The sequence below is a fragment of the Phocoena sinus genome, chromosome 14 (assembly GCF_008692025.1).
Source record: "Phocoena sinus isolate mPhoSin1 chromosome 14, mPhoSin1.pri, whole genome shotgun sequence".
NCBI classification, from domain to species: Eukaryota; Metazoa; Chordata; class Mammalia; order Artiodactyla; family Phocoenidae; genus Phocoena; species Phocoena sinus.
Window position 1 is genome coordinate 58953725 of NC_045776.1, and position 18809 is coordinate 58972533.

General features: G+C 47.3%; 1 protein-coding gene across 5 annotated transcripts in view; it reads left to right on the plus strand.

The window, feature by feature from the left end:
* PTPRM (protein tyrosine phosphatase receptor type M) overlaps positions 1-8173 on the plus strand; it is a 765589-nt gene extending 757416 nt beyond the window's left edge. For 4 of the 5 annotated variants that reach the window (XM_032602620.1, XM_032602624.1, XM_032602619.1 and 1 more), the window contains one exon: positions 7332-8173. In XM_032602620.1, coding sequence (XP_032458511.1) covers positions 7332-7385 — 54 coding nt within the window. In that variant the 3' untranslated portion in view covers positions 7386-8173. The remainder of the gene's footprint in view (positions 1-7331) is intronic. The other variant, XM_032602623.1, reaches the window with a different exon arrangement.
* Positions 8174-18809: the final 10636 nt, after the last annotated feature.

Below are 18809 nucleotides of genomic sequence, written 5' to 3' on the forward strand. Positions count from 1 at the left end.
AAGCTTCTGATCTCAGCCCACTTACCTGTAATAGCCAGGGCGTTTCCGTAGTTATGTGTGATTCTGATAGAGAAATAGGATCCTTGGATGCCCCAAACCCCAAGGGTCAGCACCAGTTTTAGGGTCAACTCAGTGGCTGAGAAATGTAGGAGAGTCCTACAATTTCCTGAGAAAAATGTCTGATAAACTTGTCACAGTGCCTGCTGGCGGGATAATGGATAATATCTGGTGACCAGAGAAAAAAATGTCACGATGCGCTTTTCAGTGGGTTTGAAGCTTCTTGAGTTGAATCAGGGCTCTTGTCGTTGGCTTGTTTGTTTTTGCCTGTAAGTACAATTTCTGTTTAGTTTGGTACTCGTACATTTGTGTGTTGGCTGAGAGAATTAATTAATTCAAGTCAAGGAGATAAAATCTGGTATAATTTTATTGGGCATAAAAGGCCATCCAAGACCTGTGTTTCTCCTAAGCACAAAATGTTGTACCAGGAGCTGAAAAGGTACCTCCTAGCCGCCTCTGCGCAGAATGAAGTGGGAGCCAGGATGCCCTGGAGCGCACCCCAGGAGGTAGGCGGGTGGGCGTGGGGAGCCCCACCAGGTGCGCCTGGGTCTGCTCATTGGGGGCCCTTTCCATTCAGACACCAAAATTTGCTGCCACGCCCTCCCTGCCAGGGCCGGATGAATGTTCCGTGGCGGTCGGTGTGCCCGTCTTCGTCTCCCCTTGCAGCTCACTATTTTTCCAAATTGCTTCTGAGTTAAGAACTTCCCTATGCGTTTTGAAGCATGGCACTCTCCAGGGAGAGCCAGAAGGGCCTATGGATTTATTTCTTCAAATGTTTAGGTGTGGAGGCTCCAGGGGAAAGCCAGTGGACTGCCAGGAAGCAAAATCATTTTAACACAAGACTAGATGTTTTGATGCAGCAGGGGCCGCTGGGTTTGTTTCCTGACCCCTCTTTCAGGCCAGCTTCTCAGTTATCCGCCTCTTCAGCCAGGCTCCAGCTGCCGTCAAAGGCCTGGGTTCCAGGGGGTGGGGCAGGCCGCGACGGTACAGCCTGAGTGAGGTTGGCGCTATTGGACTGGTCAGAGGCGGATGGGGTCGCCCGCTCTGAGCTCCTATGAATCTACTACAGTTGCTGGAAAACCTGCTGCTTCAACTAACAGTCCTCTCCCACCTTTGCTTCCACATTTGGCTTTTGAAGTTCCCAGGGCTCCTTTTTAACCGAGAAACAGCCTTTAGGGGACAGATCTTGCCTAGAGAAACATATTATCCCCTGGGAGGTGGTGGGAGCTTTGGCCAACGTGCTGATGTGACATACGTACGCATTATAGAGTGGTTACCAAGATCACGATAATCAGCACATCTGTGGCCTCACAGAGTTAACACAGCTGACTGTGTGTGTGGTCAGGACCCTTACGATCGACGGTCAGCACCTTTCAAGGGTACAGTTTCACATCATTAACTCTAGTCACCGTGCTGTACATTAGAGCCGCGGAACTTACTGCTCTTACAACTGAAAATCTGTCCCCTCACCAGCATCACCCCACTTGTCCCTCCCCCGGCAGCCGCAATTCTAGTCTCTGTCTCTATGAAATTGACTTTTCTTTAATGGGAGCTTTAAAAAGTTCTGAGCCCTGGGCCCATCCCCGAGACCCTGATCCGGTTGACGTGGGCCTGGCTTTTCAGCAGCGGTGGTACCAGCGCCCCAGGTGGTCCTAGTGTACAGCCGAGGTTAAGGGACTTAGTAGCTAGTTTAGAAAGGCCCTTGGCCCGTCTGCACGTGAGATCACCTGGGGCACCTCACAAACACAGATGCCAGGCCACGGCCCAGAAGATTAGGGCGGTCGGAGCCCACGTGATGTGCTACAGGGCAAGAAACACGGCTCAGGAGGATACGGAGGCCGTCCCTGACCTGCCACGTGGGCCGCAGGGCGAGGCCGGGCAGCTTCCTCTCCATCCCTCTTGCTCCCACTCAGACCTCTGCCGGGACCTCCCATGACGGACAAGTGACCACCCAGACCAGGCCCCTTCCCTCTTCCCTGCACTGAAATAACATGCTGGCCCGGCACTCCTACAGAGGGCCTTACCCCCGCCCTGCAGCCTCCGCAGCGTGGACAGCACACGGACTCTCCCACTCAAGTGTGTAAACTGCCCCCTAAGCCTCTGCCTGAGAACTCACGGGAAACTGATGGGCTATGTGAAAGGCGGGGCCTGTGGGCGTAGGTGTGGTGTATAGGTGTGTGTGGGTGTGGGCGTGTGTGGGCGGGTGTGCATGTGTGTGTAGGTGTGCATGTGTGGGTGTGTGTGCCTGTGTCTGGCTGTGTATGTGGGGCTGTGTGTATAGGTTTGTGTGGGTGTGGGTGTGTGTAGGTGTGCACGTGTGGGCGGGTGTGCATGTGTGTGTGGGTGTGTGTGGGTGTGGGTGTAGGTGTGCATGTGTGGGTGTGTGTGCCTGTGTCTGGCTGTGTATGTGGGGCTGTGTGTATAGGTTTGTGTGGGTGTGTGTAGGTGTGCACGTGTGGGCGGGTGTGCATGTGTGTGTAGGTGGGTGTGGGTGTAGGTGTGCATGTGTGGGTGTGTGTGCCTGTGTCTGGCTGTGTATGTGGGGCTGTGTGTATAGGTTTGTGTGGGTGTGGGTGTGTGTAGGTGTGCACGTGTGGGCGGGTGTGCATGTGTGTGTAGGTGTGTGTGGGTGTGTGTGTAGGTGTGCATGTGTGGGTGTGTGTGCCTGTGTCTGGCTGTGTATGTGGGGCTGTGTGTATAGGTTTGTGTGGGTGTGGGTGTGTGTAGGTGTGCACGTGTGGGCGGGTGTGCATGTGTGTGTGGGTGGGTGTGGGTGTAGGTGTGCATGTGTGGGTGTGTGTGCCTGTGTCTGGCTGTGTATGTGGGGCTGTGTGTATAGGTTTGTGTGGGTGTGGGTGTGTGTAGGTGTGCACGTGTGGGCGGGTGTGTAGGTGTGTGTGGGTGTGTGTGGGTGTGCATGTGTGGGTGTGTGTGCCTGTGTCTGGCTGTGTATGTGGGGCTGTGTGTATAGGTTTGTGTGGGTGTGGGTGTGTGTAGGTGTGCACGTGTGGGCGGGTGTGCATGTGTGTGTAGGTGTGTGTGGGTGTGGGTGTAGGTGTGCATGTGTGGGTGTGTGTGCCTGTGTCTGGCTGTGTATGTGGGGCTGTGTGTATAGGTTTGTGTGGGTGTGGGTGTGTGTAGGTGTGCACGTGTGGGCGGGTGTGCATGTGTGTGTAGGTGTGTGTGGGTGTGGGTGTAGGTGTGCATGTGTGGGTGTGTGTGCCTGTGTCTGGCTGTGTATGTGGGGCTGTGTGTATAGGTTTGTGTGGGTGTGGGTGTGTGTAGGTGTGCACGTGTGGGCGGGTGTGTAGGTGTGTGTGGGTGTGTGTGTAGGTGTGCATGTGTGGGTGTGTGTGCCTGTGTCTGGCTGTGTATGTGGGGCTGTGTGTATAGGTTTGTGTGGGTGTGGGTGTGTGTAGGTGTGCACGTGTGGGCGGGTGTGCATGTGTGTGTAGGTGTGTGTGGGTGTGGGTGTTGCAGCAGAGGATGTAGGCCTCGGGGGGGGGGGGTCAGAGAGGCTCACTCACGTCCCTGAGCTGTGCCCCCACCGGCCATGTGGCCCGTCTCTGGGACACTGGTGGCATCCACGTCCCCCGGGGCCAGGCCCTGCCACGCATCCCCCCAGGCTCGCAGCCCTGAGCCCACTGACCTGCGGTCACACTCCCTGCTCCTGAGGAGTCTGTGTGAATGCCCTGTGCCCCCACCCACCCCAGACTCTGATGCCCCGGAGGCAGAGCCCACCCCTGCCCCCCAGCCCCAGCTGAGCTCCTGGCTCCAAGGAGGGCCCAGTAAACATTTGCTGGGCGAGCAGACTTTTCTTCTCTGTACCTGGACCCGTGTCACCCTGAGTTGCTCCCTGGGACCCAGAAGGCGGCGGCTACAGGCTAACAGGTCTGCATAGGGAAGCAGCTGCATGGACTGTTCATGGGCTTTGAGGGAGGAGGTGCTTCCGACTGTTTCAGAGCTATAATGAGGGTAATGACCCACCCACCCATCGGCAGAGATGGGCAGCTGCCTCCCAGGTGTCTCCTGGGCACAATGGTTGGTCACCCAGTGTGACCCACTGGGAACGTTGAACCAAACGGTCCTACCCAGGATTATTGGCACAAGGGGACCACTTCCCCTCCTGACAGGCGTGTCAGTCAGAAGAATTTTTTTCCAGACTGAAGGATTTGTCAGCAAGGATCCAGCCGAAACTGAAGCTGGTGCTAGTTTCAAAAAGCAGGTGCGCGTGGGAGGGAAACTTTGCCCCAGGTGAGCCATGCAGACTCTTCTCTTTGAATCTTCTTAGGCGACGTGGGGTGTTTGAAGCGACAGACTGACCGTAGGGCCCCATTCTGCAGACACAGGCTGCCGTGCTGACAAAGGCACCGTCTAGCCCTTCAGGGGAGCCCTCTGCAGCCGCCCACTGACACCGTGGCCTCGTGCCGCCCCTCCGAGAGCAGGGACCTTTAAAGCGTGACCTCACTTTGGGTGCCCTTTCAAACTTCACTTTCTCCCCTTTTGTGGAAATAAGAGGTGGGTCTGGAGTGAAGGTGAGGTCAGGGGTCTTTGAGAGGAGTAGCTTGTTGCCCTGGTTACAGTCCAGCACAAAGATAATGTCACCCAAATCGGGAGATTCTGGGCCCAAGGCATCAAAGTTCTTTTTTCCCTGAAGCACAGAGCTAGCTCGTGGGGCTTAATTATACTGTTCAAAAGCAAGGAACCTGAGAGAGGAAACCACCAAAGACGGGCCTATACCTGGTGATCAAGTGTAATCCGTTTGCAGTGTGGGAAGATTTCAGGCATTTCTCGAGGTGCCTGGGGGAGGAGACGCAGCGATTCATGGCCTTTCTGCTTGTTCCCCTTATTTTTCTGGTTCAGAAACCAGTCATCACAGAGTCTCTGGGGGCTGGCAGCTTGCTTAGGAGGGATAAAATGAGAGAAAGAATTCATTTTGAAAACCATAGTCATGCCTATGACCAGGTACTTTCAGTGACGCCCCTACCACAGCCATCCCTCAGGATGAACCCGAGGGATTCAACCCTGGTTTCCTGGTTTCCTCACCTGCGTTGTGACCTGAGACCGGCAGCCACATGGCCCTCTAAGTGCATTTTTCTGTGTTAAGAGCATGGTTCATCGTTGGTGCCGAAACTAATTGCAAGAAGGGATTGATCTCTTAGTTTTCCATGAAAAAAAAAAAAAAAAAAGAATTGTCTGTGTGATTCACAAAAACAGAGAAGTGATTGGAGCACTCCATAGCCAGCGTCGGCCCAGTGAGCTGACAGCATAAGAATTTTGAAATTCAAATGATCTCTTTTAGATATTCTGAAAATGAAAGTATCAAACCCTGAAATAATAAATCCTGGAATGTGAATCAGAAAGTTTTAGTGTCACATATTTTTAGTGCCCTTAGGTGTGCTCCTAGGAGCGAAATCACTGGGTCATAGGGTGACCCTTCGGAGGGACCGCCAGATGGTCGTCCAATGGGGCTGCGCCATGTTACAGTCCTACCAGCAGTGTAGGAGGGTTCCAGTTTCTCCACAACCTCACCAGCACTTGATTTTGTCTGTCTTTTGTATTTTAGGCTGGCGGGTGTTAATGACATTGATGTTCAGTTTCATGGCGCCTTCGGTGTGTAGAATGATCTGTTTACTTTGTCTTCGCCTCTAGATTGCAGGATCCTGAGGGCTGAGGCTATATCTTGAATTCCCCAGTCTCTAGCCTTGAATGTTAAATGGGTTGACTCAAAAGCTGCTAAACCCATTTTCTGGGTCACCATTTACATACACAACCAGTGTCTGACCCCCAGCTGTGTGCCAGGCTCTTTGCTAAGGATGGTGTATTATCCATGGAGGGAGAGACCATGGCCCTTGTCTTCAAATAAATAGGTTGGTTTAGAGGGGCATTTCGAGAACAAAATGTAGGTGGAGGAAGAAAATTGCGATGACTAATTAGGCCCATATCAAAAAAAAAAGGAAATTCCTTTTTTTAATCAATCTGGCAAACCCCAAAGTAAGAGGTGCATTTCCTTGGTCGTGGCCATCATATTGGATGTGAGACGGTGGTCCTGACCACACGGCTGGTGAAAGCCTCCCTCCGACTGAGGGGGAGGGGGGCCTGCCAGTTGCTGAGTGACTGGGCTGCTGCCAGGGGGCAGACGGAGGCGTCCTCAACCCCCGTGTCCCTCTGCTCGGTTCAGAGGCCACACCCAGGTGAGCATCGGTCAGCTCACGGCATAAACACAGGTGCCGAAGGCCCTCCCCTCCCACCTGAAACCCCACCTGGGCCAGGACCTCACACGGGGCTTGCTCAGGCCATGGTCCAGGATCTGAGAATTCTGTGCTCAAGAGAGATGAGCTCACTGCCCGATTAAGAACTGGTATGTGGCTCCCAGAGGGCATCAGACGTCCCCACTCTGTGCCTTTCCTTATCCTGTCGCCTCCACCTGGGATGCTTGCTAGGAGGACCACGTACTTTATCATTCAAACTGGGACACTCTTGAGAGTGAAAGGGCCTACAAGTCACGATGACGCCAGACAACAGGCATCAGTTGGGACTGTCCCGGGCAAACCAGGACACATAACTACCGCCCCCCCGCTCACGTGCTCATCCTCAGGCTCCCCCATTACCTGCCACCCCCTGCACATCTTCCTTAAGAAGCTCAGCTCCCTCCTCCACTGCACCCACGTTGGGGAGCATTCGTGGGCCCTGCTCAGCTCTGCCTCGTGAGTGCCATTGGGTGCCCGTCTCATCCTCCTTGTTGGACATGGACTTCTCAGAGTCAGGGACCAGGTCAAGACACTTGGTACTTAACAGGTGCTTAATAAACTCTCATAAAACGGAGGAAATCCTGCTGACTGACAGTCAGAGGTAAAGCCGGTCCAGGAGTGAAGCCACGTTTATTTGCTGAGCAAATCATGAAGGCATGTCCCCAGCCCTCATTATCTTTCCTTCCACCTCTTGGCTTTCCAATAATTTGTACTCAGGATGTTGACGTAACAGGTGAACACATACATGTGGACAAACAGAGATATGTGTTGCAGTTGTCTAGAACTTTCCAGGAATTCTAATGAGCATAGATATCAAAATACCTCTTTCATCGGCCTTGTGGGAAACATCTACAAACGACGAATATGTGTCTGGTTCAGGACCATGACTTCCCAGTTCGCTTCTGATTCACATCCTTCTCAGTTTGATTGCTTCCAATTAAAACCCTAATCTGGCATCATTGCTTTCAGAGAAACTACATCCCGCTATGGCCACGCTGACATTTTGTCCCTTCTGTGTTCCAGGATCAGTACAAGTTCTGCTATGAGGTAGCCCTAGAATACTTGAATGCTGGCTGACGGCGTACACAGCCCTGCACACAAACCTTTCATCCTGCAAAGCCAGGACGTGCCATGGTGTTTGTGCCGATGAGATGAAGACTTCTCGATATGCTTATTTTGCTTTGCCTAATTGGCTCTTTTGAAGAGCCCAAGAAAGTGTTTATAAAACTGCTTGCCCTGCCCGATTCCCAATACTGCTGCTGCCTGACGGAAAACTACCCTCAGCATCCAGTGGTCCAACCCTGTCCTCCTAGGCACCAGCTCCGTAGAGCAGCATGGACAGCTGGTAAACTGAAGAGCACAATTATATTCTTATGAAGGAATTTGTACCTTTGGGGTATTATTTTGTGGCCCGTGAACCTTTGTTATTGTTACAACTGAGTGTACATTTTCGTTCTGTGGAGAATGCTACCTGGCATTATGATAATATATTATTTTAGTTAAAATTTGTATTTTAACATGTCACATAATATATGTAGCTTTCCAAGACTAACAGATAAACATATAACGAACAAAGAGATGTATGAGCTGTTGTTTCTATCAGATTTGTATTGTTCCCAAGGGGAAAGCTTGGGAGGCGTTCAGTTCAGAAAGGCGGAGATCGATGTATCAGATTCACAGACCTGAAGCTTTGCCATGTGTTTATATTGTAAATATTTTTGATTTCATCAAATTATTTATTCATTAAAAGAAATTTTCGTGAAGCACGGTGAGTGACGATCATTTTTATCCAGCCCTGGACATGACTTACTACTGTATGATGCTACCTTGTGTGAATTCTCAACTCAATAAATAAAGACCCGTGACCAGTGTGGTGTCTGCCTACTGTCCTGGCGCCCCGGCGGGGGCAGCTCCGGTCACTCTGGGCGTCTGGCAGAGAGATCGTGCCCGGGTCTGCTGGCCTGGAGCCGGTAGAGTTGGGACTCTGGAGAGAGAACTTTTGTCAGTGAGAGATCGAGGCCCATCCTGGGAGCCTCCCTGGGTGCACAAGCCCAGAAGCCAGAGCCGGTGAACTCTGACCGGCGGGCAGGCCGTTACAGGGAGCTCTGGGCCGGACACCAGGGCGGCGACTTTCTGACCAGGAGCAGCCTCTGCCTTTCTCTGTTTGATCTCAGTGGCCTGGGGGTCATGTCTGTCCTCTCCAAGCCTCATTCAAACCTGAAACTTGCTGAGAGAACGCTCTTTAGAGGGTCCCACAGTCAGGGTGCATTTGAGCAGGACACCAAGCTGGACAAGACGTTTCCTGTAGGATGGAAAGACCGCAGCCCGAGGGCTTTCCTGGCCTGTGAAGAAGGAGGAAGCCGGGCCGAGGACGAACGCTGAGTTTAAACTGAGCGCCAGGCTGTGTGAAGTGATGGCCAGTAGATGGTGGGGACGGACCTTTGGCGAACGCCCATTCTGTGCTGGAAACTGTGCAGGCGTTTTCCCAAGTGGCAGCAGATCTACTCCCCAACCCAACAGTGTGATCAGGGACAGTATGGAGCCATCGAGCCATCGGACAGCTGGAGACAAAAGGTTAAATAACTTGTCCAGTGTCACCCAGGCTCGTCAGTGCCAGGTGCCTCCAGGGCCTGGGGGGAGGTAGGGGCAGTGGCCCCAGCACCACATCCTTCTTATGACACTCGGGATAGGAAGTGCCCCTCGTCCTGAGACAGGAGACAGCCCATCACCCACTCTGGAAAATGGGGGGCTTCCTGCCCACTCTGGGGATCTCAGTGACTAAGAACGACAAGATCAAAGGTGGTCCATCAAGGGGACCGAGGCCGACCCTGCATCCAAGGCCTTCCCTGCTCTGCTCCACTCTGACTACACGATCCACGCACTCGGGAGGAGCTGGCCACAGCCCAGTGAGTCTAGACCAAGCCCCTCACTGCCCAGGTCGCCGTGGACAGTGGCCTCTCAGCATCCCCACCCCACTCTCTTGGACGAGCTCCTAAAAGATAAAAAGCACTTGCTGTCTAACTCTCCGGGGTACAGGAATGGGGGCGGATGCCTGTGGCCGGCCGCACACTTTGTGTACAGGCAGGGCTGTGAGGGAAGTGGCACCCTCAGTCCTCTTGGACAAGGTCACGGTGGTCTTCACTCCTCAGGTGAAAGAAAAAGCCGGTTCCGCAGGGCCTGAAGCCACCTGAGCCTGAGTGTGCAGACGCGGCTCACATCCACCCCTACGTGATCAAACCCCATCTCACGTGGGAGCAGTGGTTTCCTCCAGACTTGTGAATCTCTAGGATTTTTACCTTCCTTTCCCTCGGTTTCAGCTCTTAGCAGAAATAGTGATAGGAGAGCAGGAACATCTGGTGGCTGTTTCTCATCTCCCATGAGGCCTTCCTGCAGGTCAGGATTCCCGTCACCTTCCAGACACAGCAAAGGTCTCTGCCCTTTGCAAACAAAAGAGGCCGACCTCTCAGCTATGTGTTCCTTCTCTGTCTTCTCTCTGTGCCCAGGGTTCCCCTCACTGTTGTGTCCTGTGATGGCTGTGAAAGCCAGGTGTGAAAGCCCCCCTGACTTCCTGACACGGTCGTGCTCAAGGTCAGCCTTGTGACAGCTTTCAGTTCAGGTGCTGTGGTGTCTGTAATGTGTCAACTTGGCCTCACTAGACTGCATTTCCCAGATTCCATTCTCTGTGTGTTTTCAGGTAGGTGGGCCCCAGGGGTCATCCTGTGCCCAATGCTCTCAGGAGGCCCAGCTGCTACCCCAAGCCAACCAGGCGACCCAGCAGTGACCGGCACTGAGCATAAGCTGTCCTCCAGCTGCTCACTGTGTGGATGCAAACTCATACCTATATGTTTAGGTTTTGTTAAGACATCCCAGTTCTGGGTACCAAAATCAGCATCAGTTACCTACTGCTGAATAACAGTTGCCCCAAAATTCAAACACTATATAACCAATAAACATTGATTATCTCTTGCAGTTTCCATGGGTCAGAAATTCAGGAGTGGCTTTGCTGGATGGTTCTGCCTCTGAGGTCACTCATGCAGAGACTGTCCAAGTGTTGGGTCAGGGCTGTGGTCATCTGAGAGCTTGACAGGAGCAGGGAGATCCACTTCCAATGTGGCTCACACACACCTGGCAAGTCGGGGCTGGTCATTGGCAGGAGGCCTCAGTCCTCTCCGCATGGGCCTCTTCACAAGCTGCCCAAGTGTCCTTGCAGCATGATGGCAGCTTCTCCCAGTGACCCAGGAAGCAAGGCAGAGGTCTTTTATGACCTGGCCTTGGAAGTCATGCCCTGTCATTTCCACCATATCCTATTGGTCACAGAAGTCTGCCCTATTCCGTGTGGGAGGGGATACACTGGGGCACAAATCCCAGGATGTGAGAATCCTTGAGGCCATCTGGAGGCCAGCCGCCACCTGCCATCCCACCCCGGACCCCCACCCCAGCTGGACCTCTCCTTCTGTGGGCTGGTCAGCTGGACACAGTAAATCTTATCCCTGGATGCTAAGCCTGTCTGTCAAGGTCACTCCTGTCATGTGCTGTCCATTCCGTCCCGCTGTACTTTTTTCCTACCAGCTTCTTCTGCTGACATTACCTCTAGTCACTTTTACTGTGCCCTAAGGAACCTTTATTGATATGTAAAGGAACTTACCCCATAGCCTTGATTACCATGAGGCTCTCTTCCCCCCACCTCCCGAGGAAATGGCCCCTCTGGACCTCCCCCAAGTAGATGCTTCCTCAGTTTCAACAGCTGCCCTTCATACTCCACTCAAGCTGATGGATGGCCAGAGCCTGCAGCTGGTCACCTGGAACGGCCTCACCTCTGAAATCTTCAACTTGCCAAATTCTGACCCCAGCCTCTTCAGCTGCTAGCTTCCTCTTTGCCATATCCCTGCTGTCCTTGTTCTTTGAATTTATGAAGCCCTCCAGGCCATTCTCTGGGCGAGCCTCCCCTTCTTACCTTCTTTCCCAGAACAGCCTAAGCCCTGTGATGCATCACTTCATCCAGATTTACCAGCACCCTCAGTGCTCTTGACTCCTTATAGTTCCATCATATCTATCCTCCAGATGGTCAGATTTAGAGAACTCCATCCAGGACTTCCAATCCCAGACAAGTTAGAGTAACAAAGACCAGATTTACCCTCCTAATTGAAACAAATAAAAAACCGGGGGAAAAATATTTTTTAAGGTGGTTCTCAAGACACTGGACATCAAATAATGAAGGGAACAGGAAACAAGTTAGATGAACCCTAGGATCCCCCAGCTAACAGCCTTGAAAGAATTTCCAGGTAATGGGTACAGGAAGGGGGAATCCAGGTGTAACCCAGTGGTCTCCCTTATTTGAAGTGAGAGTTCAAAAAAGCCAGGGTGGTTAGAGTTTGCAGGGCAGAGCAGCAGAGATGAGATGATGCATAGAGAAGGAATTCTGAACATCTGCACTGTCCCAATCAAGTCTTCAGTTAAGTACTGATCAGGATAAACATGGAAAGGACTTGAGGCCAAAGAAAGAACGACTCAACGAGATTGGAAGGAAGAATACCCAGAGTTCACACGGAGCCGTATAGCTCCTATTCCCATTGGATAGAGAACCCAGAAAGCTTTGGCCTCAGCAAGTGGGGAAATTAGCTCTAGACTAAACACAGCTGTAGTCCTGCCTAGCGAAGCAATAACCAAAAGGATCAAACTGTTTCCAAGTAGCTTAACTGCACCACAGAACAAAACTCAAGAATATAGGGATACAAAAATATCCCGCACCCAAGAAAGTAAATTTGACAGTGTCTGGCATGCAATCCAAAATTACCAGGCACACAAAGAAGCAGAGAAATATGACACACAAGAAAAGAGGAGAAAAAACAATCCAGTGAAACTAACCCAGAAATAATATGGATGATAGAATTGGTAGACAAATACATTAAAACAGTTATTTTATAACATTATTCCAGATGACCAAGAAGCCAGAGAAAAGATTTAGCATATTTAAGCAAAAACATGGAAGATATTTTTTAAAATCCAAGTAGAACTTCAAGAGATGAAAACTACAAAGCCTGAGATTTTAAAAAATGTTCTAAAGGGGGTTCACAGCAAATTCGACTGCAGAAGAAAAAAATAGTGAACGTAAGACATCAGTAGAAATCATTCAAAATAAAACACACAGAGAGAAAAGACTGAACAAAAATGATCAAAGTATCAGTGAACTGCTGATGTCGCCCCAAAGTGGGGGAAGAAGAGAGGCAGAAGTAATGGCAAAATTTTCCAAACTTGATGGAAATTGTAAACCCACAGATTCAAGAAGCCTAATAAACCTCAAACACCAGAAACATGAAGAAAGCTACACCAAGGTACATCATCACCAAATTGTTTAAAGCCAGTGACAAAGAGAAAATCTTTTTTTGTTTGTTTGTTTACATATCACATATGACCATTTTTTTCTCTTTTTTTTTGAATTTTAGAATTTTATTTACTTTTTGATACAGCAGGTTCTTATTAGTTATCCATTTTATACATATTAGTGTATATATGTCAATCCCAATCTCCCAATTCATCAAACCACCACCCCACCCCGCCATTTCCCCCCTTGGTGTCCATACGTTTGTTCTCTATATCTGTGTCTCTGTTTCTGCCCTGCAAACCGGTTCATCTGTACCTTTTCTCTAGGTTCCACATATATGCGTTAATATATGATATTTGTTTTTCTCTTTCTGACTTACTTCACTCTATATGACAGTCTCTAGATCCATCCACGTCTCTACAAATGACCCAATTTCGTTCCTTTTTGTGGCTCAGTAATATTCCATTGTATATATGTACCACATCTTCTTTATCCATTCGTCTGTCGATGGGCATTTAGGTTGCTTGCATGACCTGGCTATTGTAAATAGTGCTGCAGTGAACAATGGGGTGCATGACTCTTGTTGAATTATGGCCTTCTCTGGGTATGTGCCCAGTAGTGGGATTGCTGGGTCATATGGTAGTCCTATTTTTAGTTTTTTAAGGAACCTCCATACTGTTCTCCATAGTGGCTGTGTCAATTTACATTCCCACCAACAGTGCAAGAGGGTTCCGTCTTCTCCACACCCTCTCCAGCATTTGTTGTTTGTAGATTTTCTGATGATGCCCATTTTAACTGGTGTGAGGTGATACCTCATTGTAGTTTTGATTTGCATTTCTCTAATAATTAGTGATGTTGAGCAGCTTTTCATGTGCTTCTTGGCCATGTGTATGTCTTCTTTGGAGAAATGTCTATTTAGGTCTTCTGCCCATTTTTGGATTGGGTTGTTTGTTTCTTCAATATTGAGCTGCATGAGCTGTTTATATATTTTGGGGATTAATCCTTTGTCCGTTGATTCGTTTGCAAATATTTTCTCCCATTCTGAGGGTTGTCTTTTTGTCATGTTTATGGTTTCCTTTGCTGTGCAAAAGCTTTGAAGTTTCATTAGGTCCCATTTGTTTGTTTTTATTTCCATTACTCTAGGAGGTGGATCAAAAAAGATCTTGCTGTGATTTATGTCAAAGAATGTTCTTCCTCTAAGAGTATTATAGTGTCCGGTCTTATATTTTATAGTGTCCGGTCTTACAGGAGAATCCATTTTGAGTTTATTTTTATGTATGGTGTTAGGGAGTGTTCTAATTTCATTCTTTTACAGGTAGCTGTCCAGTTTTCCCAGAACCACATATTGAAGAGACTGTGTTTTCTCCATTGTATATCCTTGCCTCCTTTGACATAGATTAGTTGACCATAGGTGCATGGGTTTATCTCTGTGCTTTCTATCCTGTTCCATTGATCTATATTTCTGTTTTTGTGCCAGTACCATACTGTCTGGATTACTGTAGCTTTGTAGTATAATCTGAAGTCAGGGAGTCTAATTCCTCCAGCTCCTTTTTTGTCCCTCAAGACTGCTTTGGCTATTTGGGGTCTTTTGTGTCTCCATACAAATTTTAAGATTTTTTGTTCTAGTTCTGTAAAAAATGCCATTGGTGGTTTGATAGGGATTGCATTGAATCTGTAGATTGCTTTGGGTAGTATAGTCATTTTCACATTGTTGATTCTTCCAATCGAAGAACATGGTATATCTCTCCATCTGTTTGTATCATCTTTAATTTTTTCATCAGTGTCTTATAGTTTTCTGCATACAAGTCTTTTGTCTCCCTAGGTAGGTTTATTCCTAGGTATTTTATTATTTTTGTTACAGTGGTAAATGGGAGTATCTCCTTAATTTCTCTTTCAGATTTTTCATCATTAGTGTATAGGAATGCAAGAGATTTCTGTGCATTAATTTTGTATCCTGCAACTTTACCAAATTCACTGATTAGCTCCAGTAGTTTTCTGGTAGCATCTTTAGGATTCTCTATGTATAATATCATGTCATCTGCAAACAGTGACAGTTTTACTCCTCCTTTTCCAATTTGTATTCCTTTTATTTCTTATTCTTCTCTGATTGCCATGGCTAGGACTTCCAAAACTATGTTGAATAATAGTGGCAAGAGTGGACATCCTTGTCTTGTTCTTGATCTAGGAAATGGTTTCAGTTTTTCACCATTGAGAATGATGTTTGCTGTGGGTTTGTCGTATATGGTCTTTCTTATGTTGAGGTAGGTTCCCTCTATGCCCACTTTCTGCAGAGTTTTTATCATAAATGGGTGTTGAATTTTGTCAAAAGCTTTCTCTGCATCTATTGAGATGATCATATGGTTTTTCTTCTTCAATTTGTTAATATGGTGTATCACATTGATTAATTTGCATATGTTGAAGAATCCTTGCATCCCTGCAATAAATCCCAGGAAATCTTAAAAGCAACCGGGCGGGGGGCAGGGGTGGGTGTGGGGCGGGTGCGGAACGTGTGCAGCAAAAGGTAAAAATTACAGCAGACTTCTTTTGGGACACAATGCAAGCCAGAAGATAGTGGAGCAATAATGTAAAGTATTGAATGAAATAAAAACTGTCAACCTGAAATTCTGTACCCAGCAAGAATATTTACCAAAACAGAGGTAAAATAGAGACACTTTTTGATATACAGAAGTTGAAAAATTCATCACCAGAAGATCTATGCATATAAGAAATGAAGGCTATTTCTCAGGTGGAAGTCTGCATCTATACAAAGGAATGAAGAGCACTGAAAAGAGTGAGTACCTGGATAAATATAAAAGGCTTTTCTTATTGTTATTTAAATATCCTTTAAAAATAATTGACTGTTTAACTTTAAAACATAATAACAATGTGGTGTGTAGTTTATAACATAGGTAGAAGGAAAAAGTATCACAACAATAGCATGAAGATAGAGGGGATGAACAGAAGTATCCTGCTGTAAGATTCTTCTGGTGCAGAAGTGGTAGGATATCACTTGGAGGTAAACAGTGATAAGTTAAAGATTAAATCCTAAACCCCACGGCAACCACCAAAATGCCACAACAAAGAGTTACGGCTACAACAGAGGAATAAAAATGGAATCATAAAAAAGACTTGATTCATCCAATAGAAGGCAGGAAAAGAGAAAAAATGGAACAAAGGACAGATGGGAAAAATAGAAAACAAAGAGCAAGATGGTAGATTTAAACTTGACTACATCAGTAATCACATTAAAATGTAACTGGGCTGAATGCCCCAATTAAAAGTCCAAGATTATCAGATTGGATTAAAAAAGCAAGACCAAATTACATACTGCCTATAAGAAACACACTTTAAATATAAACAAAGAAAGAAACCTAACCATCTGCTTTCTTTAATATACCCAAGCTGCTGAGAGCTGCTAGAAAAAAAAATATGCAAATGGGCATATTATTGCCGCAGTATATTTATGGTGTCCATCTTTCCTTTCCAACTCCCCATCAAATAATCCAGGACTGTCTACTCGAACTATGTACACTGCAACAATGGCTTTATTTCCTCCTTAGCAGGAAAAATAAATGATCCACCCTCGTACCTATAAATGCATTTATCTCCACACCCATTCTCACCTCCCTTTCACCAAATTCAAAGAAACAAGCCTTCAAGAGACAGGTTCTGGGGGCAGGAACCATATCTGAAGTCCCAGGCTTAGGACGGTATCAGGGATGAACAGGTGGGTTTGCTTTCTCTCTCCTGGGGAGATCCTTTTCACCGCCTCTGTATTTGACACCCTGTTCCCCCAGTTTTTTAATCAGGAAATCTGACCTTTTCAGAACCACCCACCTAAGCTGCTCCCAGATTCCTGACCCTCGGAAACTGTGAGATAATACATATTTGTTACTTTAAGCTAGTAGGTTTCAAGGATAATTCTGTATCTCTGACTTAGGTTCCAATTCTGGTACCTAATAGGAGCTTCCAGAAAGAGGTACTTGTAGCCTAGAAATTTAAGGTGTAGATCAATGCTCTTTATTACCCGCTAGGTTCCAGAACCTTCTGCTCAGGGGTTATTTCCCGAAGTATGGCACACAGACCACAGATGGTTCATGTGATAATTGTAGCTGGTGCAAAGATGAACATTTATTTTTATCATGTTTCTGAGTATTTCCCTAGGTTCCAGAACCTTCTGCTCAGGGGTTATTTCCCGAAGTATGGCACACAGACCACAGATGGTTCATGTGATAATTGTAGCTGGTGCAAAGATGAACATTTATTTTTATCATGTTTCTGAGTATTTCACTATGTGTTAGAAAAGCACTGGCTTTCCATTTTCCATGCTGATGGATTTCTTAGTGTCAGAGGGGCATCTGTGCATGGAGAGGAATAGTCACTACTAATTGTAATTTAAGCAACGTCCCAGTTGTTAATCTTAGGAATTTATTAAACAATTAACATTTTTTGTATATTAGACAATCAACTTTTCCCTAAATATTTACAATTACTTACAACTAATAAATACTATAGATTCAACAAAATAAATGTTCCCAATCAATAAAAACCCTATATTACAAAGTTACCCCAGCACTTTTAGGCATCCCAAGTCTAACATATTAATTCCCTTCGATATGCTGACTCTTTAAATGCAAAATGGTCACACAAAAAATATAAAAGCCACAAAATTGATTAATGCCCTTACACCAAAACAGGTTACAAAGATACTGATGCCATGGCTTTCATCTGGTTCCCTTTTTGATCACTCTTGTTATTGCACGTCACCGATGTCACATGCTTTACACTGTCCTAGGATTTCAATAACTCTACCAGTTCAATAACTGACATTTTGCACCTCTCTAGAATGTTGGAAATTTTACCAGACCCCAAAGTAAAAGAATATTGCCTTGATCCCACTAGGAGATCCAGGCCTTGGGCTGGTGACCTGTTGATTCTTGGTCAGGACACAGTTGAACAGACCAAATTGATTCAAACCTGAGCCGGTGGTCATTGGGGCGAGTTTCTTTTTCTTGCAAGGAAGCTGCACTTGTTCTATCAGGGGGCATTTAGGCTCCTGTCTTCCTTAACGAGGCTGACTTTGAGACTTGGAGTCTTTTCCAGGAATAAAGTGGCCTCTATGGTTTGTATGCATTTATTTGTGTGCAGTCATGGAGATGTGTTAGTCTGGTCTCTTACCACAGTTGGACGTATGTCTTATTACTAACTCCCTATAATTAGTGGTGTTGCCAAGGGTTTGACTCCTTGAGAGAAGAGGGAGTATATGTGGGATTTGCTTTCTTCTTTTAAGGACATTTGGCTACTTTGTTATCTAGGAACAGGTGCTTGCATATTAGTTAACTGGCGAGATCAGTAAAGCTCCCCATGGCGACTTCACTTACCACTTGCTGTCCACTCTTGCTAATGGCATCATTCCTTCTTACGCTGGAATGACTGTAGCTGACTCATCCGTTTCAATCACTCCTCCTGCTTCTGCTGTTCCATATCTACATCTGACAAATAGACAGGAGCTTACCAAAGAAACACAATATCCACGAATAGCATAGATAACACCTTTCCATTATGAAAAATAACACGAATGAAGCATATTCTATTAAATTCACCCTTTCTTTGAATAACTTCATTATTTTGTATTTTATATTAACTGACATTTTTTATTCTTGCTCCAAAACATGGATTCAATCCCCAATTTAGCCTTTTTCTTTCCACTGGAGAAGAGTGTCAGAGACCAAAATCTGGGGCCCACAAGTGTACATGAGCTTCCAGTGTTAGAAGAAATGCTATTTCCGTTGTTGTTGTTGGGACATTTTTTCCAACAGAACTGTCAGTGGTGTTTCTTTTAAGTCCATATATTTACAGTGACTTCCCAAGTTTAGTGTATTATAATATTATCCCAATCTCTCTAAAAACATATGATTCCATCAATCACCAAGACTTTCTCTCTAGGATTGGTGTACAGTGGGGATATACAGCTTCCTTTTATAATATATTTAACATTAAAAAGTGAAGCAATTTTGGGCTTCCCTGGTGGCGCAGTGGTTGAGAGTCTGCCTGCCGATGCAGGGGACACGAGTTCGTGCCCCGGTCTGGGAAGATCCCACATGCCGCGGAGCGGCTGGGCCCGTGAGCCATGGCCGCTGAGCCTGCGCGTCCGGAGCCTGTGCTCCGCAACGGGAGAG